The sequence below is a fragment of the Gymnodraco acuticeps genome, unplaced genomic scaffold (assembly GCF_902827175.1).
Source record: "Gymnodraco acuticeps unplaced genomic scaffold, fGymAcu1.1, whole genome shotgun sequence".
In the NCBI taxonomy this organism is placed as follows: Eukaryota; Metazoa; Chordata; class Actinopteri; order Perciformes; family Bathydraconidae; genus Gymnodraco; species Gymnodraco acuticeps.
In genome coordinates this window covers 3,269,362-3,293,348 of record NW_022991375.1, presented here as the reverse complement: position 1 = coordinate 3,293,348, position 23,987 = coordinate 3,269,362, and the positions used below count along the sequence as shown (strand labels likewise).

The 23,987-nt window shown below is 41.0% G+C and overlaps 2 protein-coding genes across 6 annotated transcripts in view; one reads left to right on the top strand and one right to left on the bottom strand.

The window, feature by feature from the left end:
• Positions 1-20,705, top strand: part of si:ch211-193k19.2 (uncharacterized protein LOC100034574 homolog) — a 1,126,861-nt gene extending 1,106,156 nt beyond the window's left edge. Inside the window, exons 1-6 of one of the 2 annotated variants that reach the window (XM_034241000.1) lie at positions 16,339-16,679; positions 16,779-16,821; positions 16,964-18,037; positions 18,173-18,328; positions 18,574-18,666; positions 19,983-20,705. In XM_034241000.1, coding sequence (XP_034096891.1) covers positions 17,348-18,037; positions 18,173-18,328; positions 18,574-18,666; positions 19,983-20,291 — 1,248 coding nt within the window. In that variant the 5' untranslated portion in view covers positions 16,339-16,679; positions 16,779-16,821; positions 16,964-17,347 and the 3' untranslated portion in view covers positions 20,292-20,705. Of the gene's footprint in view, positions 1-16,338; positions 16,680-16,778; positions 16,822-16,963; positions 18,038-18,172; positions 18,329-18,573; positions 18,667-19,982 lie in introns of those variants that run through there. The other variant, XM_034241001.1, reaches the window with a different exon arrangement.
• Positions 4,314-23,694, bottom strand: LOC117562922 (chondroitin sulfate proteoglycan 5-like). Of its 4 annotated transcripts, none has more exons than XM_034240960.1 (6): positions 23,068-23,694; positions 11,215-11,974; positions 9,852-10,040; positions 9,384-9,546; positions 6,958-7,122; positions 4,314-5,481 (listed from the first exon to the last, which is right to left on the bottom strand). In XM_034240960.1, exons 1-6 carry the CDS (start codon positions 23,141-23,143, stop codon positions 4,873-4,875), a joined length of 1,962 nt encoding a protein of 653 aa, XP_034096851.1. In that variant the 5' UTR covers positions 23,144-23,694; the 3' UTR covers positions 4,314-4,872. The 4 variants fall into 4 exon arrangements, with proteins under 4 accessions (XP_034096851.1, XP_034096850.1, XP_034096853.1 ...); XM_034240959.1 differs by having other exon boundaries at positions 9,837-10,040; positions 23,068-23,692; XM_034240962.1 differs by having other exon boundaries at positions 9,468-9,546; positions 23,068-23,688.
• Positions 23,695-23,987: the final 293 nt, after the last annotated feature.

Below are 23,987 nucleotides of genomic sequence, written 5' to 3'. Positions count from 1 at the left end.
TCAGTCGGTCGACACAGAGTGAATGCAAATGAAGATGCAGATCAGCGGTTTCAAAGTACCAGAGGGTCCTATCTGTATCTACAGGAGCAGTGCATGCAGACTGCGAGGCAACGCTGCCCCTCAGTGGTTTATACAGGACCTGCACACACACACACACCCACACACGCACGCGAGCACACACCCGCACGCAAGCACACACACACACACACACACACACGCACACACACACACACACACCACACACACACACACACACACACACACACACACACACACACACACACACACACACACACACACACACACACACACACACACACACACACACACACACACACGCACACACAGAAGTGGGGCAGGTTGAAGAGTAATTTGCGTAAGGTGACATCTCAGGGGAGATTAGGATACAGAAACATTTCTCTTTAGAGCCTAGGCAAGAGTGGAGTTAGCCATTATATAAACCCAAAAGTATATAAAGGTTATTTAGGACTGCAAATATCTACGACAAATCTCTCAGATCAGTTGGACAAAGATTAAATATTCAAGAAACTCTCCACGTTTAGTTGTGATAATTGCAATCTGCATTAAGCTGTGTTTTTCATTGGCATGTTATTCACTCATCTACTATTTTTGACCACCCCTTTATTTTATCGCCTTTCCTTGACTTGAGACACTCTGAAAGGTGATTTTAAACTGTATTTAAACCTGCAATGCTCCCACATTTGGCTTTAATCTGTGGCACTAGAGCTTTTTCCAGGATAAACCCTAGTTATAAAACAGGTCTATGATCACTCCTTTAACGTGCACTTTAAATCACATCTTGCATGGAAACCATCACTAGATTGACCGGCAAAACGTGCACCCTGCTGAGATAATAGCTCCTGAGTTTTCAGACGGACAGATACGTGACTGGTTTTTTAGTGATTGCAAGATTGTTCTCTGAGGTCTGGGCGGAGAAAGAAACTAAAGGCCTCTTAGTGCCAGAAAGAAAAAAGGTTTCTTCTGTACTTTTTCTCTATTTCAAACAATAAATAATGTGGAATGATTTACTTTACCTGTGGAACACATGTAAAGCAGTACAGAAGTTCATTTTTCAGGTAGATATCTTTAACGGTATTGTCTTCCAATCTTCTTACTTAGCTTTCCTTTTGTATAGCATCCCATAAATGCAACGTACTGTCATGCTACGAGATGCAACATGGATGAATGGCCTGTCCTGTAACCACCCTTGGATTTAAAGGACAGTCAGGTCATCTAAAGACTCACAGATTTGTATTGAAGACACTTCAAGACATTTTGGATAGACATTGATAGGAACCACAGTTACCAATGTTCAACAGTTCAAAGCTACTAGTGTTCAGATTAGTCTCTACTATTGTACATCAATTGACAAGCCATACATAGTTGATCTTCACTTAAAGGCGTACAATATTTAAGCCACAATTATAGACTCACAGATTTGTGTAAAAAGAATGTATACAGCTAAATTGAAAGCCATTTGATGTATAAAATATATAATAATAATAATCAATAATCACAATTCCCGGAAAAATAGACCACCGCTCTCTTCCATTTCCTTGCAGAAAAAATCAGTGAGGCATTTCTGGATACTTCAACAGCTGAAAAAACTGACAACTGAGGACATACTGAGGACAGAAGCACCTTGCAGAGGGGGGCACGACAGGAAAGCTCTTCAGATGCTCCGAGTGTCACTGAGGGATACGGACACTCCAAACCTATCAATTACTCTTTTCATGTCAACACAGCCTATTTCTGATGAATGAGTACCGCAGGTAGGATAACTTCACCTTCACCTCATCCATCTGGAACGAGAAGGTGTTTTTTCTCATTGAAATAGTCAGAGAACAAAAGAGCTGAGCGTCTGCTGCCTTCAGCTGTTAAGGAGGTCACATTGCGAAAAAATAGGCCAAGGCTGGATATTTAATTTGAATTGCCTAAAGAAAGACAAGTGCCTGCTGAAAGGGGGAGCACATTCACATCCAGAACATTAAAGTGGATAGTTCTACTTTCATTTATTTTATTGTCATTACGCAGGCACTATGTAATGAAATGGTTTCTCTGCATTTGACCCATCCTAGTGTTAGGAGGATGGCTGCCATTATGAACGGCGTCCGGGGAGCAGTGTAGGGAACGGTGCCTTGCTCAGGTGACCTTCCAGTTGCCAAGCCAAGTCCCTATGGACTTCGCCACCGCCCGCGACTCTTCACATTATAAATAATACACTAATAACAGAAGGAACAAGAGACACTGTGAAGCCCTGCCCTAACTCTGTTTGAACTAGATGAATACTGACTTTAGAATTCAGTCTTATTCAGTCAGGACCAGTAGGTGAGTATATTTTACCTGGCATGTTTTCAGTCCAACTGAATATGGATGTCGTGTCGTTTCCTGCTACGTCATCTACATTGCTCTTTGAACCACGTTGTCTTCAAAAATCATGACATTAATGTATATTTCATGATAGCAACCACAGGGTAATTTGACAACATATGCTACTTAGGCTGTTCAAATATAGTTTGCGTGATAATAAAGTTTTAAGCAAAGGTAAGTTGCCCCTTTTTTTCCCTTGTCATTTTTTCAAATAGAAGGTCTTGGATTTTCTTCAAAAGCTCCAAGATCATGTGACCTAATCACCCTAAAGCCATATACTTGTTCTTCACACTCTTTTATCGGTAGAGACCCTGGGTCACATGACATGGAAGGTTGAACTTTCCTATACAAAGAAATGCCTGTGTAAATATTTATATGAAATAAAAGGTGGTCTAAAATCCAATAAAAACAGTTATGTCTAACTTGTCCAGTGTAGTAACGGGGTCCGCCATTTATTGGGAGATAATGGGTCATGTGACATAGAAGATATTGAAGCAAATTAGACATTTAATTGAAATACTCCTGAATTTACATAACTATATTCATAGAATATAGAAGGTCGACTCGAATCCTAAAAGACATGTGTCTCACTTGTCCAGTTTAGTAATTGACTTCTGTATTGAATTGTGTTATTTGCTTACATCTTCAATGTAACAACTCACAGTAAGAATAACCGTTATTTATTTCATATAGATATTGATATAACATAGAAGACACATTTAAGTCCAATAAAAAAGTAGTAATACAATGCTGAATTAGTTTGGAGTCATAAGCTCACGTGATATGAAAGCTATTGAAAAAGTTCTAGACTATAAAATCAAAAAACAGCTCTATTGTATTAACAATGGTCATATCAAATGTAAGTAGACCTAAAATCCAATAAAAGGAGATCAGTCTCTTTTGTTCAGTGTGCCATATTTTGGCATGACTGGGAAGCTATTGGAGATAAAATTTACTTTGAACAAAAGATTGCTGAATTTGTATCAAAAATATTCGTTTGAAATAGAAGATGGCACGGACACACCAGGCCGATTATCGGCGTCGGTGGGCGTCAGGCCGACGATGAGCGTCGACACGCCCTACTCAGATTGGTGTGTCCCGCACCGTCGGGTCTTTTCAGCCGGGCCGACGCCTTTTCGGCCGAAAACCCGCGGGTCAAAGACAGTCGCCTGCTGGTAAGGAGAGTTATTGCCACTCACTCATGCGCAGTTCGTACGTGCTTCTTGGCCGTGTGTTCCAGTGCGACACATGGCCAAAACGCAGCAGACGAGAGGCGACGCAACAGTCGGGGTCCGTCTGTGTCAGTTCTTTATTGTCAGATTGGTGTGTCAGATCAGTCTCTTTTGTTCAGTTTGTCATATTTTGGCATGACTGGGAAGCTATTGGAGATAAAATTGACTTTTTGACTTTGAACAAAAGATTGCTGAATTTGTATCAAAAATATTCGTTTGAAATAGAAGATGGCACGGACACACCAGGCCGATTATCGGCGTCGGTGGGCGTCAGGCCGACGATGATACATCCAATACAATAAAATAACGTACCTTCATATTACTGAGCCAGCGTGCCGTGTAGACTTAATAACTTCTTGGGGTGCATGTTTGGCATGTGATGTGAAGTGAAGGCAGGAGAGAAAGTAAACTGCCTTAATCTGATGCACATACACGGTTAACACCCTGTAGGCCTAGTTCATACTGCAGACACTGAACATTATAAGAGTCCCATATTTAGCATACTATTCCACTGAAGATTTTTAACCTGAAATGTGCCTAGAGCTGCAGTGTTTGTTGTGTCCACAAGGGGGCAGCAGAGTCCCTCATATGTTTTACAAAGCAGCTTGGCAAATCCAAAGGAAAATCCTGTCTCTTCTCTTAGCCTTGCTGTCTCTTCTTTGTTTTTCTTTAGAACACAATACTGCACGCTTTGTTGTAACTATTTATTAAGGATTAGAAACATGAAAAACATACCAAAAGCCTGTGAAAACATGAAACAATCTTACACACTGAATAGCAAAAGACGTGTACAAAACATTGATAATACTAAGGCTAAAGTAGTTAACCTCTATAAAACCTTAATGAACAAATTCCTCAGCAGTCACTGAGGTTGGCACCATGCTAGCAGAGCATTTTCACATGTAGTGGTTCATATTGTGCTTGTGTGAGCAGACACCTGAGCTTTGAGACAATGTTAAACACATGAAAGTGGGAATGTTTGGCTGCTGGTGTTTCGCCGTTTGTATGTGTGCATTCTGGTGCATCATGTCTGCAGTTTGAGAGAGTGTGATGAGTTGTCCCAGTTCTTGTTTTCTGGCTCCAAAACCAGGTGATGTGCTCCTCCTCTGGATTTGAATGTGCAGAGGCAAGGTGGATGATAAATGGATGGTTAATCTAGTATTATAAAAAGTTAGAGTCATGGTGGACATATGGCTGGATAGATTAGACTATGACAGATGTTTGTGCGTGTATGGAGGCTCCGTGGAGGTCAGGACAGAACAGGCAGAGATCTGGTGCTGACCGGGCTGAACTTCACCCTGGATGGGGATGGAGAAGGCTGGGTGAGGTGGGGGGAGGAGGGGGAAGGATGGAGGTGTCCACCCTGCTCTCTCCCTGTCCCAGAGCACTCAGAGCCCAGGACCTGAGACCGACCTCTGGGCCTGCGTAACTCAGGCGGGGTGGAGGAGGAGGAGGGGGGGAAGCTTGTGTACCGGGAGGGGGAGTGATGGGAGGGTGGATGGAAGGAACTTGGAGCGGAATGACGGCTGGGTGAGGGGTGGCGGCCGGGTGAGGGGTGGCGTCCGGGTGAGGCGTGCCTCCCAGACAAGGCTTCGCGGCTGCTGTGTGAGTGCTCCCTGCTGTGTTTGGGTGATTTATGCATCTTGGGCGTCTTGGGTGTTTTGGGCGATTTGGGCATGGGGTGAGAGGAGGAGTATGAGTTGCCGCTCTGTGTGGGAGGGGCGTGGATGGGAGAGGTGGAGTCTTCACTGTTGGGAACCTTGTAGAGGAAGACGTCATATTGAAGGGGCGAGCCGGTCTCTGAGTGGAGCTTGGCCTCTTTGGGGAGGAGCACCTCCAGGCCAATTGTGACTCCATCCTGATGTGGAAATATAAGTAGGATGCAACAATGTAGGAACAGTCACACAGGCAGAAATAATGAAATTAACATTTATAAAGTAGCTTTCGTTCATTTGAAATAGCTGTAATAAAGGCACGGATTAATTAGGCATGGTATTAGAATAGTAATATAGGTGTGGATGAATTTTGAGACACTAAACCCATTGGCACATACAAATTGACTCAAATCTGCAACAATTGATGTTTTTAGTCACTTGGGGGCAGTGGAAACAAGTGAACACATTACTGATATGATAGCACCTTTTCAGTTGAGATGACAACAGTTGCCTATATACACATCGAGCACATATGGAGCAATATTAGTATTCATTTGAAGAAATTGTGTCAGATATTACCTATCCTATAAGCTCTGTTTTTTCATTTAAATCAAAACCCAGCCTGTTCTGAGTGGAAGAATAGAAAGGTTACATTTTAAGCTCTTGTGGTAGCTTTCTTCATTTCAAAGAGCTGTCCGTGGTGCTGAATGAGCACACGGTAACCATTGTGTGGTGTAATCTGTGAGCAGCCTACTGTAGCACAAAAGCAGGGTCAGCGGTGCATTCAGTTATTATTAGCAGGGGAGCAGTTGGGCAGCAGTTAGCTTCATTATGAGCAGACATGCAGAAAGACAGATAGAGGGAAAGTAGCGCTCACAGCAACACACAGGGACAAGCTGGATAAAATTAAAAAGATTTATTCCAACAACCTTGAATAACAATCCTCCATGTATACCAAAAAAAGTACAAAAGAACCTCAAGTACATTAAATATTATAAATCACATTGAAATCCAAGACACGCATGTGTTATATATGTATATAGATTCAAATATCAACTCAATTACTTTGACCTCATGAAATCTAAAAGTATCCACCTAAAAGCAATGTCAAACACCAATATTCTGCAAGTACAGATTCACTTGATTTCCACTTACTTCTTTTGCAAATATTACTTTTTTCAGACACTTTTTGTCGATAACAACAATGCATGCAGGCAGAGAGAGACAGTAAGGCGGGGCAGGCAGAGGCGAGGGGAGGGCTTGGGTAAACAGGAGAGGAAACAATGAGGGAGCGAGAGTTCATTGGTCAAAGACCAAGGCAGAGCATCAGTAGAGAGGAAAGTCACTCATTAGTCAGTCCAAGCCAGAGATTTTAGTCCAGCGTAAGAGGCGAAAGAGGAAAGAAAGGAGGCGGCGGCGCCACTATGTGAACAGCATTGGCATAGCAGCCTTGTAAACAGGAATGTTGTGCTTCTCAAGGTGTATTCCAAAATGCATGTGCTTTTGTTTTACATTGTGCCTGATTGGACTGGTTTGAAATACATATAATGCACTTTACCACAATATATAAGAATTCTATCCATGCACTTGTGTGTGCTTTAAATATTTTGGTCGGATTTTCCGGCAGCAAACTTTGAAAGATGCTGATATTAAACTAGGTTGTTCTGCAGCGAGTTTACCTCTGCGTTTTCCTCTGTGTTGTTAGGGGTGTGGCCCGGGTCGTGGGCGACAGAGGTCGGACGGTTGTTCTCGTGTTTGGGGGAGTGAGAGTTGAGGATGTTCATTGAACCCTCTTCCTTGGCTTGGGCGGACTTCGCTGGGTCTTCCTGCTTCTGAGGGTCATCCTGGGGGGAGAGTTTATTACTTTTCATACACACTCACCCACAAACACATCTTAATATGTTCACACCCAGACACATGGGGCACAGGTAATTAGGCAGCAAGATTAATGTGTGTCAGCTCTTCATGATCTTATCTTCCCTTCTTGCATCTCTCTTGTGTTTCACATTTTTATTTATGCCATGAAGATTCAGGTAGTATTTCTTTTTATTTTCGCTGGACTAGATTGTCAATTAACAGGAAAACCCACAGTTGTGCGGATATACTGTGTGCAACATTACCTGCACAAAACAGAAGGATTGCATGAATACGTTTTGTGGCGAATAAGAAGTAAGCTCCTGACCAAAAGGGTCATCTTTTTATTTTTAAAGCACTTTTAAATAGCTAAAACGGTTTGAATGTGCTAAAAAATAAGATTGAAATTAAATGTACTTAAAACATGCAATAAAGTCCAAAGGAAACATCTCCACAGAAGCTCATCCCCATACTAAAGATGATACTGTGTTCGGACTGAACCTGCACCTATAATGCTAAGACCTTTATTAAAATGAACCAATCATGTCTCAGCATCTGAAAAGATACCAATCGGATCTCTGACATTAAAAAAACTGCATTGCAGACCATGTGTCTGCAGGGGCTTTTTAGCCTCTAGACCTGACATTTAGAGCATCTGGGAGTCACGGTCACTCATTTTTACCCACAGCACTGAAATGCCAGCAGAGCTCAGAGAGTACGCTAGTAATAAACAAGCAAGGCACAGTTTGATCTCGTCATTAAGGCCAACCAAGTAGGGCTAGGACTAAAAATGAACACATGATTTCAAAAAAATCCATCACGGTGTGCTTGTGTTAGTGCTCTTTTTCAGAGATCTATGTTTGTATGACTACACAACTGGTGTCTGTATGTCTGCATGTGTCAATTTGTAAAAGAGCAAGCCATCGATTGATTAGCATGTCAGACATCTGAAGGTCATCATGGGCACATCAGGCAGAAAGTAGGGCACCATTGATCAGTCACAGCGGCTACTGATGGACAAAACTCACTAAACGCCCTTTCACACCAGAGACAACAAGCTAAAAGGCTTAAACTCATGGGGGCAACATTTCTTTGATCTGTTGATCTTGTCAACTTTATATGCTGTTTATATTTAATCTGATTATATCTACACAATCTCCATTGTTTATTGAGATGAAGAATGTAACCATGCATTACTGACACTATACATTGGCTTAGTGACCCAGTAAGCAAGTGTGATTGAGGAACAACGAACAGGGGCACACAAATCTGCCCCACAAACACAGAAACATAGATGGAAAATAACTCATCAATGTGTACAGACTCTCACACACACACACACACACACACGCTGCTACAGAAAGCAGCTGTTACAGTAGCACTAAATGCACAGCCATGGGAAAAGAATTGCGTGGAAAAGTGGAAAATGAAGCACAGGGACCCTAAAATGGCTGTCTGAGCTTTATGGGCACAGGAGCAAAGCCAGCAGATAAAACAAAATGGAGGCCAGGCTTTCTTATCGAGTTACTCAGGAAGCTGCAGAGGTGCACAGGTAAGAGAGGCAGCTAATGTGGGAACTTGCTATTTAATCATACAGCTGTGACAACATAATAACTCTGAACAACTAGTTGCAGGACTCATTGGGAGGAGGTGATAAATCATTTTAACTTACAGTGCACATGGAAGGCAGCTGATATCAGATGCAGAGAGAGTTTGCGGAAAGGATGTTTGCAGTTAATGGAAAAATGTGGCCTCTAGAGGTTGCACAGTGGGTAAGATCAAACAAAGCCAGAAAGGGGAAATTGCTTTGGGGCAATGCGGTCATTTCTGCTATGCTTACCTGCAAGTTATTATAGGGGTATCTGGGTTTATATTCCCAGGTATAGCTGGCTGTTGATGGCCTCTGAGGGGATTGGTGAGTGTGAAAAACATTAAATACACAAATACTGTACATTCAAAATTCCCAATGGGAATCCCAATGACAAGTAACTGATTTAACAGGGCGTTAAGGGGATTCAATGTGTGCATAACACTAAAAGCTTATTTGGACAAGAAAGATGGCCATGCGCAGAGACAAACAGACAAACTAAGACATGTACAAAGAAAATGTTAGCGGGAAGACACAAAATATGGGCGATGACATCATGAACAGATGGAGAAAATACATTTTAGATGAAGATGGGACTGCAAAGTTAGTCTAGGATGAAAGGAGAGACAAAGGTGAGTAAACATGAGGAGAGTAGGGGCGTACCTGACAGATAATGTTGTCATAGTACGCCAGGTTGTGAGTGTGAGCTTGGGGAGCAAGCGGAGGGGTGTCGCACAGTTTCCTTACGTTTGGCTGCGAGCCGTCGGCCATGGTGGACACGGAGAGGCCGTCTGTCTGTGGCTCGCTGCTCTGTGGGCGGTATTTACTGCAGCGGGGCAAGAGAGAGACATTTGTGTCATTAATATTACCATTTAATATGTGTTTCCTTTTGCATTCTGTGCATTTGTATCTTTCCATGTGTTCCCTATGTTGCTCTGTACAGCGTGAATCTGGGGTTAAAACCTCAAAATATATATTATCTCAGTCTAAAAACAATTTTGTGGATACCTAAGACAATTAGATAAACTCTAGAAGCATTTACATTACGGCTTATGATATGATATATAATATTATTTGATTTGCCTCATTATATCATAAATTGAACTCCATTCTCACCTCCCAGTCACACACCTGCGTTTGCGAAGGCGTTTGTTCTCGTTCTTGAGGCGGTGCAGCTTCTTGGCAAAGCACACAATGATCATGAAGAGATAGATGAGTACCACTGAAGCCACGCCCACCAGCACGCACATCACCTGGAACTCTGTGATCGCCCAATCACAGCGTGTGCCTTTGTTCCAGATGTACTCCTGCACATTGCACCTGGATGCAAAGTAGCAATATGTTTTGATCATCAATGTAACACTTTAGGTCAGGAAACAAGCAGTAAATAACGTCCCTTCCCTGACCTGCTGTATAAATAAAAGGCCAAAAGTCAGTTTAATCAGAGTGTGTGTGCACACTGCACTACCATGTTTACCATATTTATAGCCACATCATGTAAGCCAACGTAAGAATGTAAAATGGTAGGCTACTCAGAAGCCTGTCCAGAAAAGCAGGGATTCGGCCTGCAGCTAACCCCTAATGAGATCAAAGCCTAAGGATAAGTGCGTGCATGTGTAAGTGTGTGTGTTGCTTGTCCATATTCCTGTCTTACGCTGTCCAATTGCATGCAAGTGTTTGTGTCTTGGAAGTGTGTTGGCATGAGTGAGTGTGTGAGCTGTTGCTCAGCAGGTATAATGACATGACCACACTGAGTCTGCTGGATAACAGATGGTGCTATCAAGGCGTAGTGTATGTGCACGTGGAGCATGTGTGTTCCTCCCTGACCTTACTGTATTTTTGTTATACGATCTATGTGTGCATACTCTTTGTGTCTACATCAACTGTCACCAGCCAATGAGCAAATACACACACACACACACACACACACACACACACACACACACACACACACACACACACACACACACACACACACACACACACACACACACACACACACACACACACACACAAACACGTCTTTTATCACCCGGCACCCGCCTTCCAAACTGAGCTAATCCTTTAGCAGCCCTGCTGTGATCTTGACGAAACATTGACACATTAAGCCAACCTTCTATCCAAATGTATGTGTGTGTGTGTGTGTGTGTGTGTGTGTGTGTGTGTGTGTGTGTGTGTGTGTGTGTGTGTGTGTGTGTTTGTTTGTGTTTTCAGTGTCTGAACGCTTGTTAGAAGTGTCATAAATATTTTCTTTTGTGCTGGAATGGGAAATCATCCCAACAAGATCATTAAAGAGGGGAATATTTGTAGCGCCGAACAACCCCTAAAAGCCCCTGCTGCCTATGCTGTAAAGCTTAAACTGCTTACTTGCAAATGCTAGAAGGTATTTTCTCATTCATTATTACTAAATATGAATATAAAATGTAAGACTGTGTCATCATTTCTAAAATTTACAGAAGTACCAACAAAAACAAGTGTATGCCTTTTTTCTCACCTGCAGAAAGCTCCCATTCCTGCCACCACGGTGCAAATTCCTCCATTGAGGCAGAAATTGGGATCAATGTCACACTGAGACACACAGACTCCAGGTCCAGAGCGCACATAGCCCAGCCTGCAGCCGTCAGCCCCCATGGCGCCCCCTAACCCTAACCCATCACCTGTGTCTGGCGCTGGCATGGAGGGAGCTGGTATGGAGGGCTCCACGTCAGGCCTCACGTTGTCAGGAACAGCAGGAGAACCAGCCAGGAGCGGATTCTCATCTTCCATGTCAGGCGGGGGTGAAGGGGTGGGCTCAGGTTCTGGGGTGGCATCCAGGGCTGAGGGGTCGTTGTCAGGGGACAGGTAGTCGTAAAAGTCAGAAAGCGTCCAGGCAGTTGGGTCCCCTCCTTTTTGCTTCTGGGGTTGAGGGGCTTTGGCCCAATCCAGACCACCGTCAGCGGGCACAACGTCAGGCGCAGGGCTGTGAAACTCCACAGTGATGACTTCATCAGACATGGGGTTTCCCGGCTGGTCTGGCCCCGCGCCTCCGGCAGTCAGCTCCTCCCCCACAGGCGGGTCTTCATCAACAACATCTAGGTGGGCATGTTTATGAGAATGGTGATGTTTGGTGGAGCTGAGTGGGAGTTTAGCCCCGAGCCCGATCAGGTGGTCCCTCTCTGCTGAGTCATCACTGAGCACCATCCGGGCGTTCAAGGCCTCCTTGTTGACAGATGATTGGTTGTGGTGATGATGGTGCCTTGACAGAGAATGCCTCCCTGTCAATCAGACAAAAAAGACATTAAAGAAGCGATTTTAAGAGTTGGTCTTCCATTAAGTTGGGGAATCATACGAGAAGTATTACAAAATGAAACCAGAGGCTCAGGTGTCAATCATCGGTCAAGCTGCAGAAACGCTTTAGTTCCAATCTTTTTATCAGACCCTATCTACCTGATTAGTTCCCTTGTGTTTAAAGAAAGTGTCTCTTGAGATTTGAACTTGAGATAAGAAAACTAATTTCCCAAAATGAATCAGAACTGAGGCCTTTCGAGGGATATGCATTACTCCACCTGACATGTAAAGTGACCTTAAAGTATAAAATAACATCATTTTATGAACATAATCTTATTGCATTGTAGGAGTTTGTCTGTTGTTTTCTGTTATCTTATTTAAATGTAGATGACAAAAGGGTAAACAAAGGGTTGTACGCACACAAAGACACACATTATATGTTACTTTTCCAGTTGTCGCTAATCCCAGTGTACTGACTATATTTTGTTTGATAAAGATTGTAGCCCAAGCATGAGGCATTAATGATTTAAATGGATCCCTAAAGTATAGTGAAAGATGCCTGAGGCTGTACTAGGCTAGTTTTCTAAGAAAACACTATTATGTCATATATCTTTGCGTTCTCACAAGAGATCTGATTTGCTGAAACGTGCGGCTTAGCAAAGAAAGCGTTGTGGTTCACGCTTTAGCGCTAAGTGATTAACTGTCAAAGAAATCAGAACAAGCGCTGAAGACTGCCGTGTAATCAGACTGTAGCGATGTAGGATTAAGCACATTGAGTGACTAATGTGTTCTGGTGACCGAGACTAGACGAGGATTAGGATTTAGAGCAATAGGTTAGAGGCTGAATGGTCAGGAACTTCTCTTGTACTTGGCAATCTGCAGAGAAAGACCTCATTCAAACCTACAGATCTGTTTAAATTCAAGTGGAGAAGCCAAGTTTCCAAAAATACCACACCATACATTTTGGGAACAACGTGTCAAAAAAACACGTCATCTTGGGTTTGAATATTCAATATGACTTTCATTGAGAGTGAAAAAGAGTTGTAAGGTGATAGAGATACTGTCAGGCAATGTAGAATAAATTGAATATAAACGTTATTAATTCAACGTTTTGGAGAATACACAAATTATCTTTCTTGCCAAGACTTAGATCGGAAAATGAAAGCACTGTCATGTGTAGACACAACCAGCAGCCAGTAAGCTTAAACTGGAAACCGAGAGAACCAGCTCACAGGCTCTGTCCAAAGGCAACAAGATCCACATTTCCAGCACATAAAGCTATTTTCTAACTAACTGTGTTAATTGGAAAGAGCTGGCCTAGCTTTTTTCCAAGGATTTTGCTTAGCTAAACTAACTGGCTGCTGCCGGTAGTTTCATATTTATCGTAGAAAACGTTAGAGCACTATAAATCCTCTCATCTGAATCTTGGAAAGAGAGCAAATATACATATCTCAAAATGTCAAACTATATATTTGAGGGGAATTGGAAAAGAAAGATGAAGAGAAGGAAAGAAAGAAGGAAAGAAGACCCTTCTGCAACACATTTTAGGGAATGTTCCCACATTCGACTGAATTTCAAGAAGCCACTTCTTAAAACTTTCCTGCAAACGGCTTCTCTCCCACCGCCACCCTGAACTCACTCTGTCCAATCAGATCCCTGCTTCCAGTGTCTGGCACTTCATTCAGTGCTAATACTAAAACCATCTGAACGTGCCTTGAGTCACGAAGACTAGTGGTAGCTGAGGAACCATGAGATCCACCACACACAGACACACAGACACACACACTGTAGTTGCCATGGTGAGATGTAAAGAGGTGCCATGTTGAAAGGAAGGAGTGGAGCGAGGGAGTTGCAGTGGAGACAGAGAATCCAGTGTTTGTGCTTTCTCTCTCTTGTTTTTCAATCAATCAGCCAGCCAGCAAGTGTTATATGCCAACTCCATCTCTGGGAAAAACCGAGCTGGAATGAGCTTGAATGCTTCCCAGTTTGTGAAAGAGATAGACATGCTCCACCAGCTCAAACTGATTACAACTGATTCAAATTTCATTTAAAGGTTCAATCTGCCAATTTGTTCCCTGTTGAGATTTATATGCACAGCATCCTGTTAGCAGCTGGCAGTCGTAGCGATTACAAGAGCAGAGCAAAAGGGAACATGAAGATATTACAAGGGCAAGACGAGCATATTGAAGGCACGAGACCCTGCTTAGAGGTTTCCATCTTAGAAATACTGTGATTTATGCCTTTAACTGCTGCTCAATTCTCCACCTATGGCATCATGCTGAGCATGTCACCATGGTAACAAGTTTTACCTGAGGTCACTGTGATTGGCTAGAGTGCAGATTCCCAGCAGCCTTGTCACTTTACCACACTCAAAAAAATGATTCAAGCCCTTCTTAGACTTGACACATTAAAAATGGTTTCACTTTACTTAAATATTTTTATTTAAGAAATAAACCTAAGTATAGTTCATTAGTGTAACACAAATTACATTAATCAATTCACTTATTAAATGTATTTAAGACAGAGCAACTCAAAATGAATTGTTTTCATTGGGGACCGCCCCTTTGCACACCCCCTTTGCGTATGCGCAACATCCGTTCTGTCATTTGCCGCCTTTTGTCTAACACTGACTGTGGGAACTGACTGGGGAAACTGACGGTGGAAAGTCTATTATTTGGTAAGTATTTGTTTTTTCTAGTAGTTTAGAATGTTCCCTGTTTCCAAGTAATGCCTTTTCATAATATCGACAAGAATATTTGAAACCACCGTGTTATATTTTGCTCCGTTTTTAGTTGGGTCTAAACAGCAAGCTAGCTAGCTTGCTAGATATGGTTAGCATTGAATACTGGATAGTAGAGATCATTAGATTATATTACATTAGATTTAACGTTATTGTCATTGAACACAGTACACCGAAATTCAGTTTAAGTTCAACCAAAAAATGCAACGAGTAATTAAAGTGCATGAGGCAAGCTAGCTAGCCAAATAACTGGTTTGTTAGCTAGCTTGCTAGATACGGTTAGCATTGGATACTGGATAATGGAGATCATTAGATTATATTACATTCGATTTAATGTTATTGTCATTGAACACAGTACACCGAAATTCAGTTTAAGTTCAACCAAAAAATGCAACGAGTAATTAAAGTGCATGAGGCAAGCTAGCTAGCCAAATAACTGGTTTGTTAGCTAGCTTGCTAGATACGGTTAGCATTGGATACTGGATAATGGAGATCATTAGATTATATTACATTCGATTTAATGTTATTGTCATTGAACACAGTACACCGAAATTCAGTTTAAATTCAACCAAAAAATGCAAAGAGTAATTAAAGTGCATGAGGCAAGCTAGCTAGCCAAATAACTGGTTTGTTAGCTAGCTTGCTAGATACGGTTAGCATTGGATACTGGATAATGGAGATCATTAGATTATATTACATTCGATTTAATGTTATTGTCATTGAACACAGTACACCGAAATTCAGTTTAAGTTCAACCAAAAAATGCAACGAGTAATTAAAGTGCATGAGGCAAGCTAGCTAGCCAAATAACTGGTTTGTTAGCTAGCTTGCTAGATACGGTTAGCATTGGATACTGGATAATGGAGATCATTAGATTATATTACATTCGATTTAATGTTATTGTCATTGAACACAGTACACCGAAATTCAGTTTAAATTCAACCAAAAAATGCAAAGAGTAATTAAAGTGCATGAGGCAAGCTAGCTAGCCAAATAACTGGTTTGTTAGCTAGCTTGCTAGATACGGTTAGCATTGGATACTGGATAATGGAGATCATTAGATTATATTACATTCGATTTAACGTTATTGTCATTGAACACAGTACACCGAAATTCAGTTTAAGTTCAACCAAAAAATGCAACGAGTAATTAAAGTGCATGAGGCAAGCTAGCTAGCCAAATAACTGGTTTGTTAGCTAGCTTGCTAGATACGGTTAGCATTGAATACTGGATAATGGAGATCATTAGATTATATTACATTCGATTTAATGTTATTGTCATTGAACACAGTACACCGAAATTCAGTTTAAATTCAACCAAAAAATGCAAAGAGTAATTAAAGTGCATGAGGCAAGCTAGCTAGCCAAATAACTGGTTTGTTAGCTAGCTTGCTAGATACGGTTAGCATTGGATACTGGATAATGGAGATCATTAGATTATATTACATTCGATTTAACGTTATTGTCATTGAACACAGTACACCGAAATTCAGTTTAAGTTCAACCAAAAAATGCAAAGAGTAATTCAAGTGAATGAGGTAACAGTATAGGAGGCAGAGCCTGCATGCAGCCCAGCAAGGGCTGCCATTTTCTATCATAAAGCTCAGCAGGTGTGTCCATCTCTCTCCTGGCCTTAGTGCAGGCAGGCAGAGGAGGACAGGCGGAGCCACTCGTTTCTGTAGGAGTTCAGTTGAGTTTAGTTTTTTACTGCCAAATATTTAATATAAATAATGAGATAATATATATGTGAATCTTGTATGGGTTACTTCACTCACAAGCAGGCACCCAGAGTTGTGCAGAAACGTTTTTTGGGTTGTGCAATCTTAGGCAATTATGTGTTTTCTGTGAAAATTCAAATATATAAGCATTTTAATCACACCTCTAAAATATATTTGTTGTCTTTTGCAGTTTGATCAGCATTAACAAGCACCTTGGGGAAACCTCTTATTTATGGTAAGTACACGGCTACTTTCACAATACTTGCACAAGCTGATCTGTGACATTGTCAGTTGTTCAGTGTCAATTGCTAATTCTATTTATTCTCTTTTTCAGGTTATGCATGTGGCAAACACTGCAGTTTGGAACTAGCTAGCAGGTATTTGTTGTTAAAACATTTCCAGCAGACACATGCACACATTTAAGGGGCAGTTAAACTGTAAAAACATTTTTATGTTCATCTTTGATATAATCCTAATGTGTTTCTTTCTTGTTATTCTTTCACCTTGTTTCTGCTCTAGATTAAAAGGTGTTCCATAACGGCAGGTCGGGCGCTTCTGCGCATCATCTTTGCCGACCAGTCTGACTCTAGAAAACTGACCCTGGATTCGGGAATCCCAGCAACAGTTGAAGAACTGCACACATTTGTCAAGACATCTCTTCAATTGAAAGAGGACTTCCGTCTGCAATACATGGATGTTGACTTTAACGAGTTCATGAATCTTACATCAGTGTCTGAAATTCAGGATAAAAGCACACTGAAAGTAATTTACTCTCCTATATTGTCAAATATTGAGCCCTCCATCACTTAGTACACAGTTGACTCATTTGATAAGACCTCAATTACTGGAAGCTCAGAGTCTCTAATCCCTGCATCATCAATAGCCTCATGCTGCAGTGATGATATGGTGTATACGTCAACCCCGCATCCATCCCCTGAAGCTCAGGCCTCACAATTGTTATCCTGGCCCACAGTTTTTGTGGTTCCTAAGCTCACCTACGAGGCTGAATTTGAGCTTCATCTACAGAATGCAGAGTTTGAGACAACTGGTACATACTTCCAGCCTGGCCTAAAGCTGAAAGGAGTCATTCTTGATGGCCTAGCCCAAGAAATGATCAAATTCACAAAATATCCAAAAGACTATCAGTGTGAAGAGGTAGCTGCAGCGTTGACGAGGGCCCACCCTTGTTTGGGGCAGCTAGGATCCAAGATAGGATTTGGGGGGTGGAAACAGTCTCTTAAGTACAAAATGCAAAACTATCGTACAAAGCTTGGCCGTCTTGGACATCCTGAAATCCTTGTGAACTCCTTAAAGCACAAGAAAACAGGCCAAGGCAAAGCTGCAGCAAACATAAAAAAACCAAGAAAAGCTGAAATAAACTACATTCCTCTGCACCCAAAAGGCGAAACCACAGAAAGCTTGGAGAACGAGAGAATTGCCTTATTGTCAGAACTGAAAAAGCGTGACAATGAAGTGGTGATAAAAGCAAAAATGGAAAAAACCTTCTCTCACAGACGCCTTGAGATTGTGGAGCAAAGGCCTTTGATAGGGGACTTCAAATGCAGATGGCCTGCTCTGTTTCAGCAGAGTGAAGTAAGTAAATATTTGTATTTGTTGACAGTCTTTTATTATTATCCTTTGTGATTCATGTCTACATCCTTGCATGGTTGTGATTCTAATAAACAAGTAACAATTGGTTGTATTGTGCTTGTTAATAATATTTTTAAGGTGAATGCGGAGTTTTTGAGGATCACAACATCACCACTTCAATCAAAGTTCATGTGGCAGCTGGACCACTTCTCAGACAAGCTCTTGAAGATCTTCAAGACCAAAGGAGGACTAAAGGGCCACAAAATCAAGGAAGCCCTTGCAATATCAGATTTGGTTAGTATAAATGCAGAGAACCTCGTTTTTCACTGTATTGTTTTTGTCCATGCTCATATGAACACATTTAAGAAATTGTCTGCTTTTATAGTGTTTTTAAGGCAATAGCTTATTGTGGAAATGTAGGGGTAAGGAGTCCTGCTTAGGGAAACACACGACAGATACAGCCCTCTACTTTGTAGACTACCTGCTCTGTTGCACATGCATTGTGCTTAATTGTCTTTGATTTATCGCCCCTGCTTTAGTTTGAAAACATCCACATCAAGAGGGGGTGCATCCTGCGAAGCATCGCGATCTACCTCAACGAGGATCCAGACTCTTTTTTTAAGGAGTATCAGGTATGTTTATCACAATATGTTTTCAATGTAGTGGTTAACAGTGTTACCCACAATTATAACCACCATTACTTACATTGATAATAAGAAAATTCTATGGCGCACAACCCTATCCCTGCTTACATCTAAATATCTTATCACATATCATAAATACATGCAGAAATAAATAAATGTATACATTAATATAGGAATGAATATATGTAAGAATGAATAAATACAGAAATAAAAAAATAATAATAAATAGATACAGAAGTAATTTCATCGGGCAAGTGTTAAAATAAATATAGAAAAAAGTGAATTAATACATTTATACAGATATAAATACATCTATAAATTAACATAGGAATACAATTGATAAATACAAATGTGAATTAAAACATGAATATATCTGGAAATAAATACAAATAATAAATGAATGCTGAAATAAATATTTACATTTATATATAAATACATCTATAAATGAATAAATAAATATGGACATGAATACATATGTAAGAACTTATAAATAATTGAATAAATACATAAATAAAATAATAAATAAATGCTGAAATATATTAATCAATAGATTCATGTTTAAAAAGGTATGTGAATGCAGCAATTACTAAATTGTTAAAGGAATAATTACATAATCACATAAATCAAGGAAATAAATTATTAAATAATAAATAATCAAATACATATCAAAATAAGTAGGTAAATGCATAATTAACTACAGGAATAACAACAAATTACATGATTAAGTAGGGATGTAAACAAATAACTTAATACCTGAATTAATAAATAAGATAAAGTTGATAATCAAACAGAACATACAGGAATATATCTTTATAATTTATTTATGTAAACATTTTCTTACAAGCTTAATTTAGTTCTGTGTTGGAGGTCCTAACCTTCTCTGGTATCACTCAGGACATTTTTGTCCAAATTGGTAATTTTTCACATCAGATTTGGCTATAATGATTTTGTGTTTTTTCTAGATACTTTTTGGAATTTCAATTTTTCTAATCGGTCTCGAATACACTGTGTACAAATTACCCTAATTGTCCATTTAAAAAATGTTCCCACACTTCCCAAAAAGTGTGGGGGAAAAATATTTAAATATAATATTGTTATCATATCATTTTATCATTCAAGTTTTTGAAAGTGGACATTTTTATCCTGAGTGGCCAGATTGGGTAGTACATTTGAGTGATACCAGAGGGTTAGTCTAAAACTGTTTTGATCAATGAGGAGAGCCACATAAGTAAATCTGCTTCTATAAAATGTAGTAATTCAGGTTTTAGTTAACACATGTGTTGTATGCTTGTGTCTTTGTTCAGGCCACTGCCTCTGAAGATGCCAAGAGGGACATGGCAAACACAGTCATGGGCATATACACACTTCAAAGAGATGTGGATGGGCAGCAAGAGGACGTGGGAATTGTCATCGAAGGCAATATAGTCATGGACAACTTGGGCAGCGTGATTGTGGGGTTTGTCATGCTATTGGGACTTATTTATGCCCTGGATTTGAGCTTTCCGGACAACCTCAAACACACCTTCGAGTTCATGCAGAAGGTAGTGATGAATCTGGATGGGCACAAGCTGAATGGTAAAATCGAAAGTCTGAAGATCAAGTTGTTCGATTGAAATGTGAAAAAGAAGTGACTCATGAGTTCATTGTTGTCATTTTATTCACGAGTTTCCTAATCAGAGCAGATTGAGCCGTTATATCAATCATTTGTGCTTTTCTGTATTTGTTTGTTTCAACACACTGTAACACTATTTCCATATGTTGGTGTTTGCAGTGCACTCTTTATGTTATGTGTTATTGTCCTGTTAGAAGAGCAGTGCATACCCCTGTTATATTGTATTCATTGTATTTGGCAAAGGGAGATTTGTAAGTTAATTATAGGAGTTCCATTTCTCTGCCATTTTAAAAATGGTATTATCTTTCAGAAATGTTTTTCATCTTTCAGTGTGAATTCATTCATTTTTAAACACTATTGAATGGAGGATTGTTTTGAATAATGTGAATTTAAAAATAAAAAAAACTAAACCATGTTTTCTATCATGTGTAACACATTTTTATTAAATTATATTTAACCTCATTATTTCATTTTCAATTAATTAAATAGGATTTAGGTGGACTAGCATTATCTAAATTCATAAAGGTAATGTTATCATTTTACTTAAACTCTATTTGAAAAATTTGAGTTGGACTAACTCATTTACATTATACTGCATGGATGCCATTAGTTTGAGTTTGTGCCACATATATTTATTGGATGGAAAACCTGCCAACAATAAAATTGAGTTAATCCAATGAGTTATTTCTTTGAGTGCAGCAGGACACTGTTGGAAGTATGTATCATGCACGCTGTTATTGACACAATAGCCCTACTTTGTGAATTTGCACAAATATACACTGTTTGTACCCCAATTGAATTACAACCAACTAATAATTGTTCAACTTGCATGATTCAACCATTATATCCACTTGTATAGTATTCTTCCTCCCCTTCTGTGAACAAAAGGGAGTCAGGGAGAAGCTGGTGATCTGATCTACTGTGACATTTTATCAGCTTTCTAGGGCTAAAGGGCAGATGGACCTCACAGTATGCGCTCGCTCACAGAGACACGTAAACACACAGTGCACCCAAGAGTCTGGATTTGATCCAAATGACTTAAAATGGCTATCAAGGACACTGTGCGTATGTTTTGTATTGGTTTCTGAGAGTTTAAATAATCTGTTAATTAATCAATTAGCTGATTATAATCCGAGTCATTGACATCCATTTTAAGAAGCCACTTGTCGTAATCTTGTTTCTAAACCAAATTAATTTAATTTCCTGAATTTTGACTCTTTAAATGTGAAAATGTGCTGCTTTTCGTCACCCCCTTATAGTAAATGAAATTGATTGTTTGTCAAGCTTAAGATCCTGAAACAATAACGCTAATTTGTAGTTATTGTCTGTACGAGTTGATAGGTAGCTTTGATATAATCATTAAAATGGCAGAACTGCTATGAAAGCTAAATTATATGTGCAGCTGAAACAATTAGATAATCATAAAGAAGGCTACTGAGTCTTCAGATTGATTATCCCTATAAGAACTTTAGAAATATTAAGGCTATATTTTCAATTGTCTACCTTGTGGTCAATGGTCTTAGAGTCAAATAAATACATATGTTTCTTCTCACACTTCACTCTAATTCTCCCCTGATGGCCAAACAAATGAATGAATCACATCATGTTTTTCGACAGCCATGTGGTCTTTGGGTTTTAAAGCATGACAGAAAGGACGCCTTTCGTATATTTACCGATCAATATGTCACATTGTTAACGCCTGGTTACACATTGAGGGCGCGAGATGAGACGAGGGGGTGGGAGGGGGTAGTAATGGAGGCGCGTGCCCACATGAACCCCGGCGACCCTCCGTGCACGAGCCACCCTGTTGCTGGGCAGCGGCAGCATCTAGAGCTAATTTCTACGTTTCCAAGATTTTTCACATCTCCACTTCTGTCACTGGGAGGAATAGTGAGCCAAACAGGGAAGGGGCTGGTTGTGTCCGATTTTGGTTCAAACACTGATTGCTTCCGTGTCTCAAGGGATGGACAGTAACGAGATGGAGAAAGCAATTGGGGGTGTAGTGTAACAGGCCCGGTTGTCTCGGGCTTTCCCTGAATGTCTGGAGGAATTCATCCTTTCAGAGCCGTAAAAAGGCCTCCTGTAGCCCGGCCACGGTGCACCTAATCCCGCCTTTGTCCTGGCTGTACGCACAACGGAGAGTCGCAGCTGCACAACTGCTCTGTCAAATGTGTCTGCCCCCCTCTCTGATCACCTCCAGACCTGCCTGCCTTCTACATACAGACCCCCATAGACCCTAGAGCTGATGACATTAAGAACAAATCAGTAGTATTTAATTGTTTCAGGAAGGAGATGCTATTCCCCTTCAGACTCAGGATGGACCTTAGATTGGCCGGAGCAAGGGTTCAAGTGTCTTTAATGTTCAATACAACAGCTTGAGCAGCTAAGCATGACAGAACATATGTGGGCAGAAAAAATATCTTTCAGCACTGATCAATTATTGGTCTTTCGAATGCAATTGTAATCAAAATGCAAAGGCAATTGGTATAATAAATACTCAAATTCAATTCGATTCGATTTAACAATGCATTTGAAATATTAGAGACCATAGAAAAGACATTTCAAAACCAGCCTGTCAATTCCCACCTGCAATATCTCTCACCAATAAAAACAAGATTATTTAATATTTTATCATGCCCCTGTTTTAAATGCTGCCCCATGCCGCATTAATGGGTAATTGTCATGTTCCATATAATGCAGGAGTGATTTGAATCACGCACGGGCGAACACATGCACACACACACGCACAGGGTGGGACTCCAGTGCAGCGGACTTACCGTGAGCAGACAGCGGGATGATGACCATGGAGATGGTCAGAAGCACCTGCCAGGTGAGACTGTCACTGCGCGCCATACTGCTGGCTCTGCCTTTGACACACTGATGCAAACTGTGATCCCGTTCCTCGGTGTGCCAGTCAGATCCGTGGGCTGACCCTGTCCTTACAGCTGATCCTCTAAAATTCAGATTATGCCCGTTTTCGCCATGTCGCCTTTAACCTCCACAACGTTTGGCCTCCCCCTCAGCTGTGTGCGCGTTTATCTCGGAACCGATTAACTGCTCGGGTTCGGTCCCATTTTACCGAGCAGTTTCCCTCTCCTCGGCACTTTTACCGCGCGCTTTGGGGTCCGTCTGCAGCACCGCGAGGAGCTGTGGTAGTGGGCTACTGCGCGCGACCGGTTTAGGGTCTGCAGACGGGATTTTAATGAGCCGGGTTTGTCGCTGCCTGTCTGTCTGTATGCGATCCGTTAAGCCTTCCCCTAGGCTGCATTGGCGATGAACGGCAAATCACGGCACGGCACGTTGTGCGCGCACAGTGCGTTTGGGTGTCAAAGATGCCAACATACACACACACACACACATGCACACCCGCACGCACGCACGCACGCACTCGCCAGTGTCCACCCTCAGCTTAGCTGATGAATAAAGGGGCTGAGTGGGATTTAAGCAGCGTCTGTTGTCACTGCAATTCAATATGTTCCATTTTACACTACAGCTAATGTGTGTGAACATGTCCAAGAATCTCTCTCTCTGGGTGGGTTTTATATGTCAGTGGGTTATTTGGGTGCATGTTGGCCAGCAGAGCAGTGTGTATGCGTGTGCACAGTGGGTGGCTAATCCTTTTACTGTTATACCATGAAATATGCTCCAGACAATGGCATCTGCTGCTGTATTGCCCCCCTTCTCACCACTAAAAAGT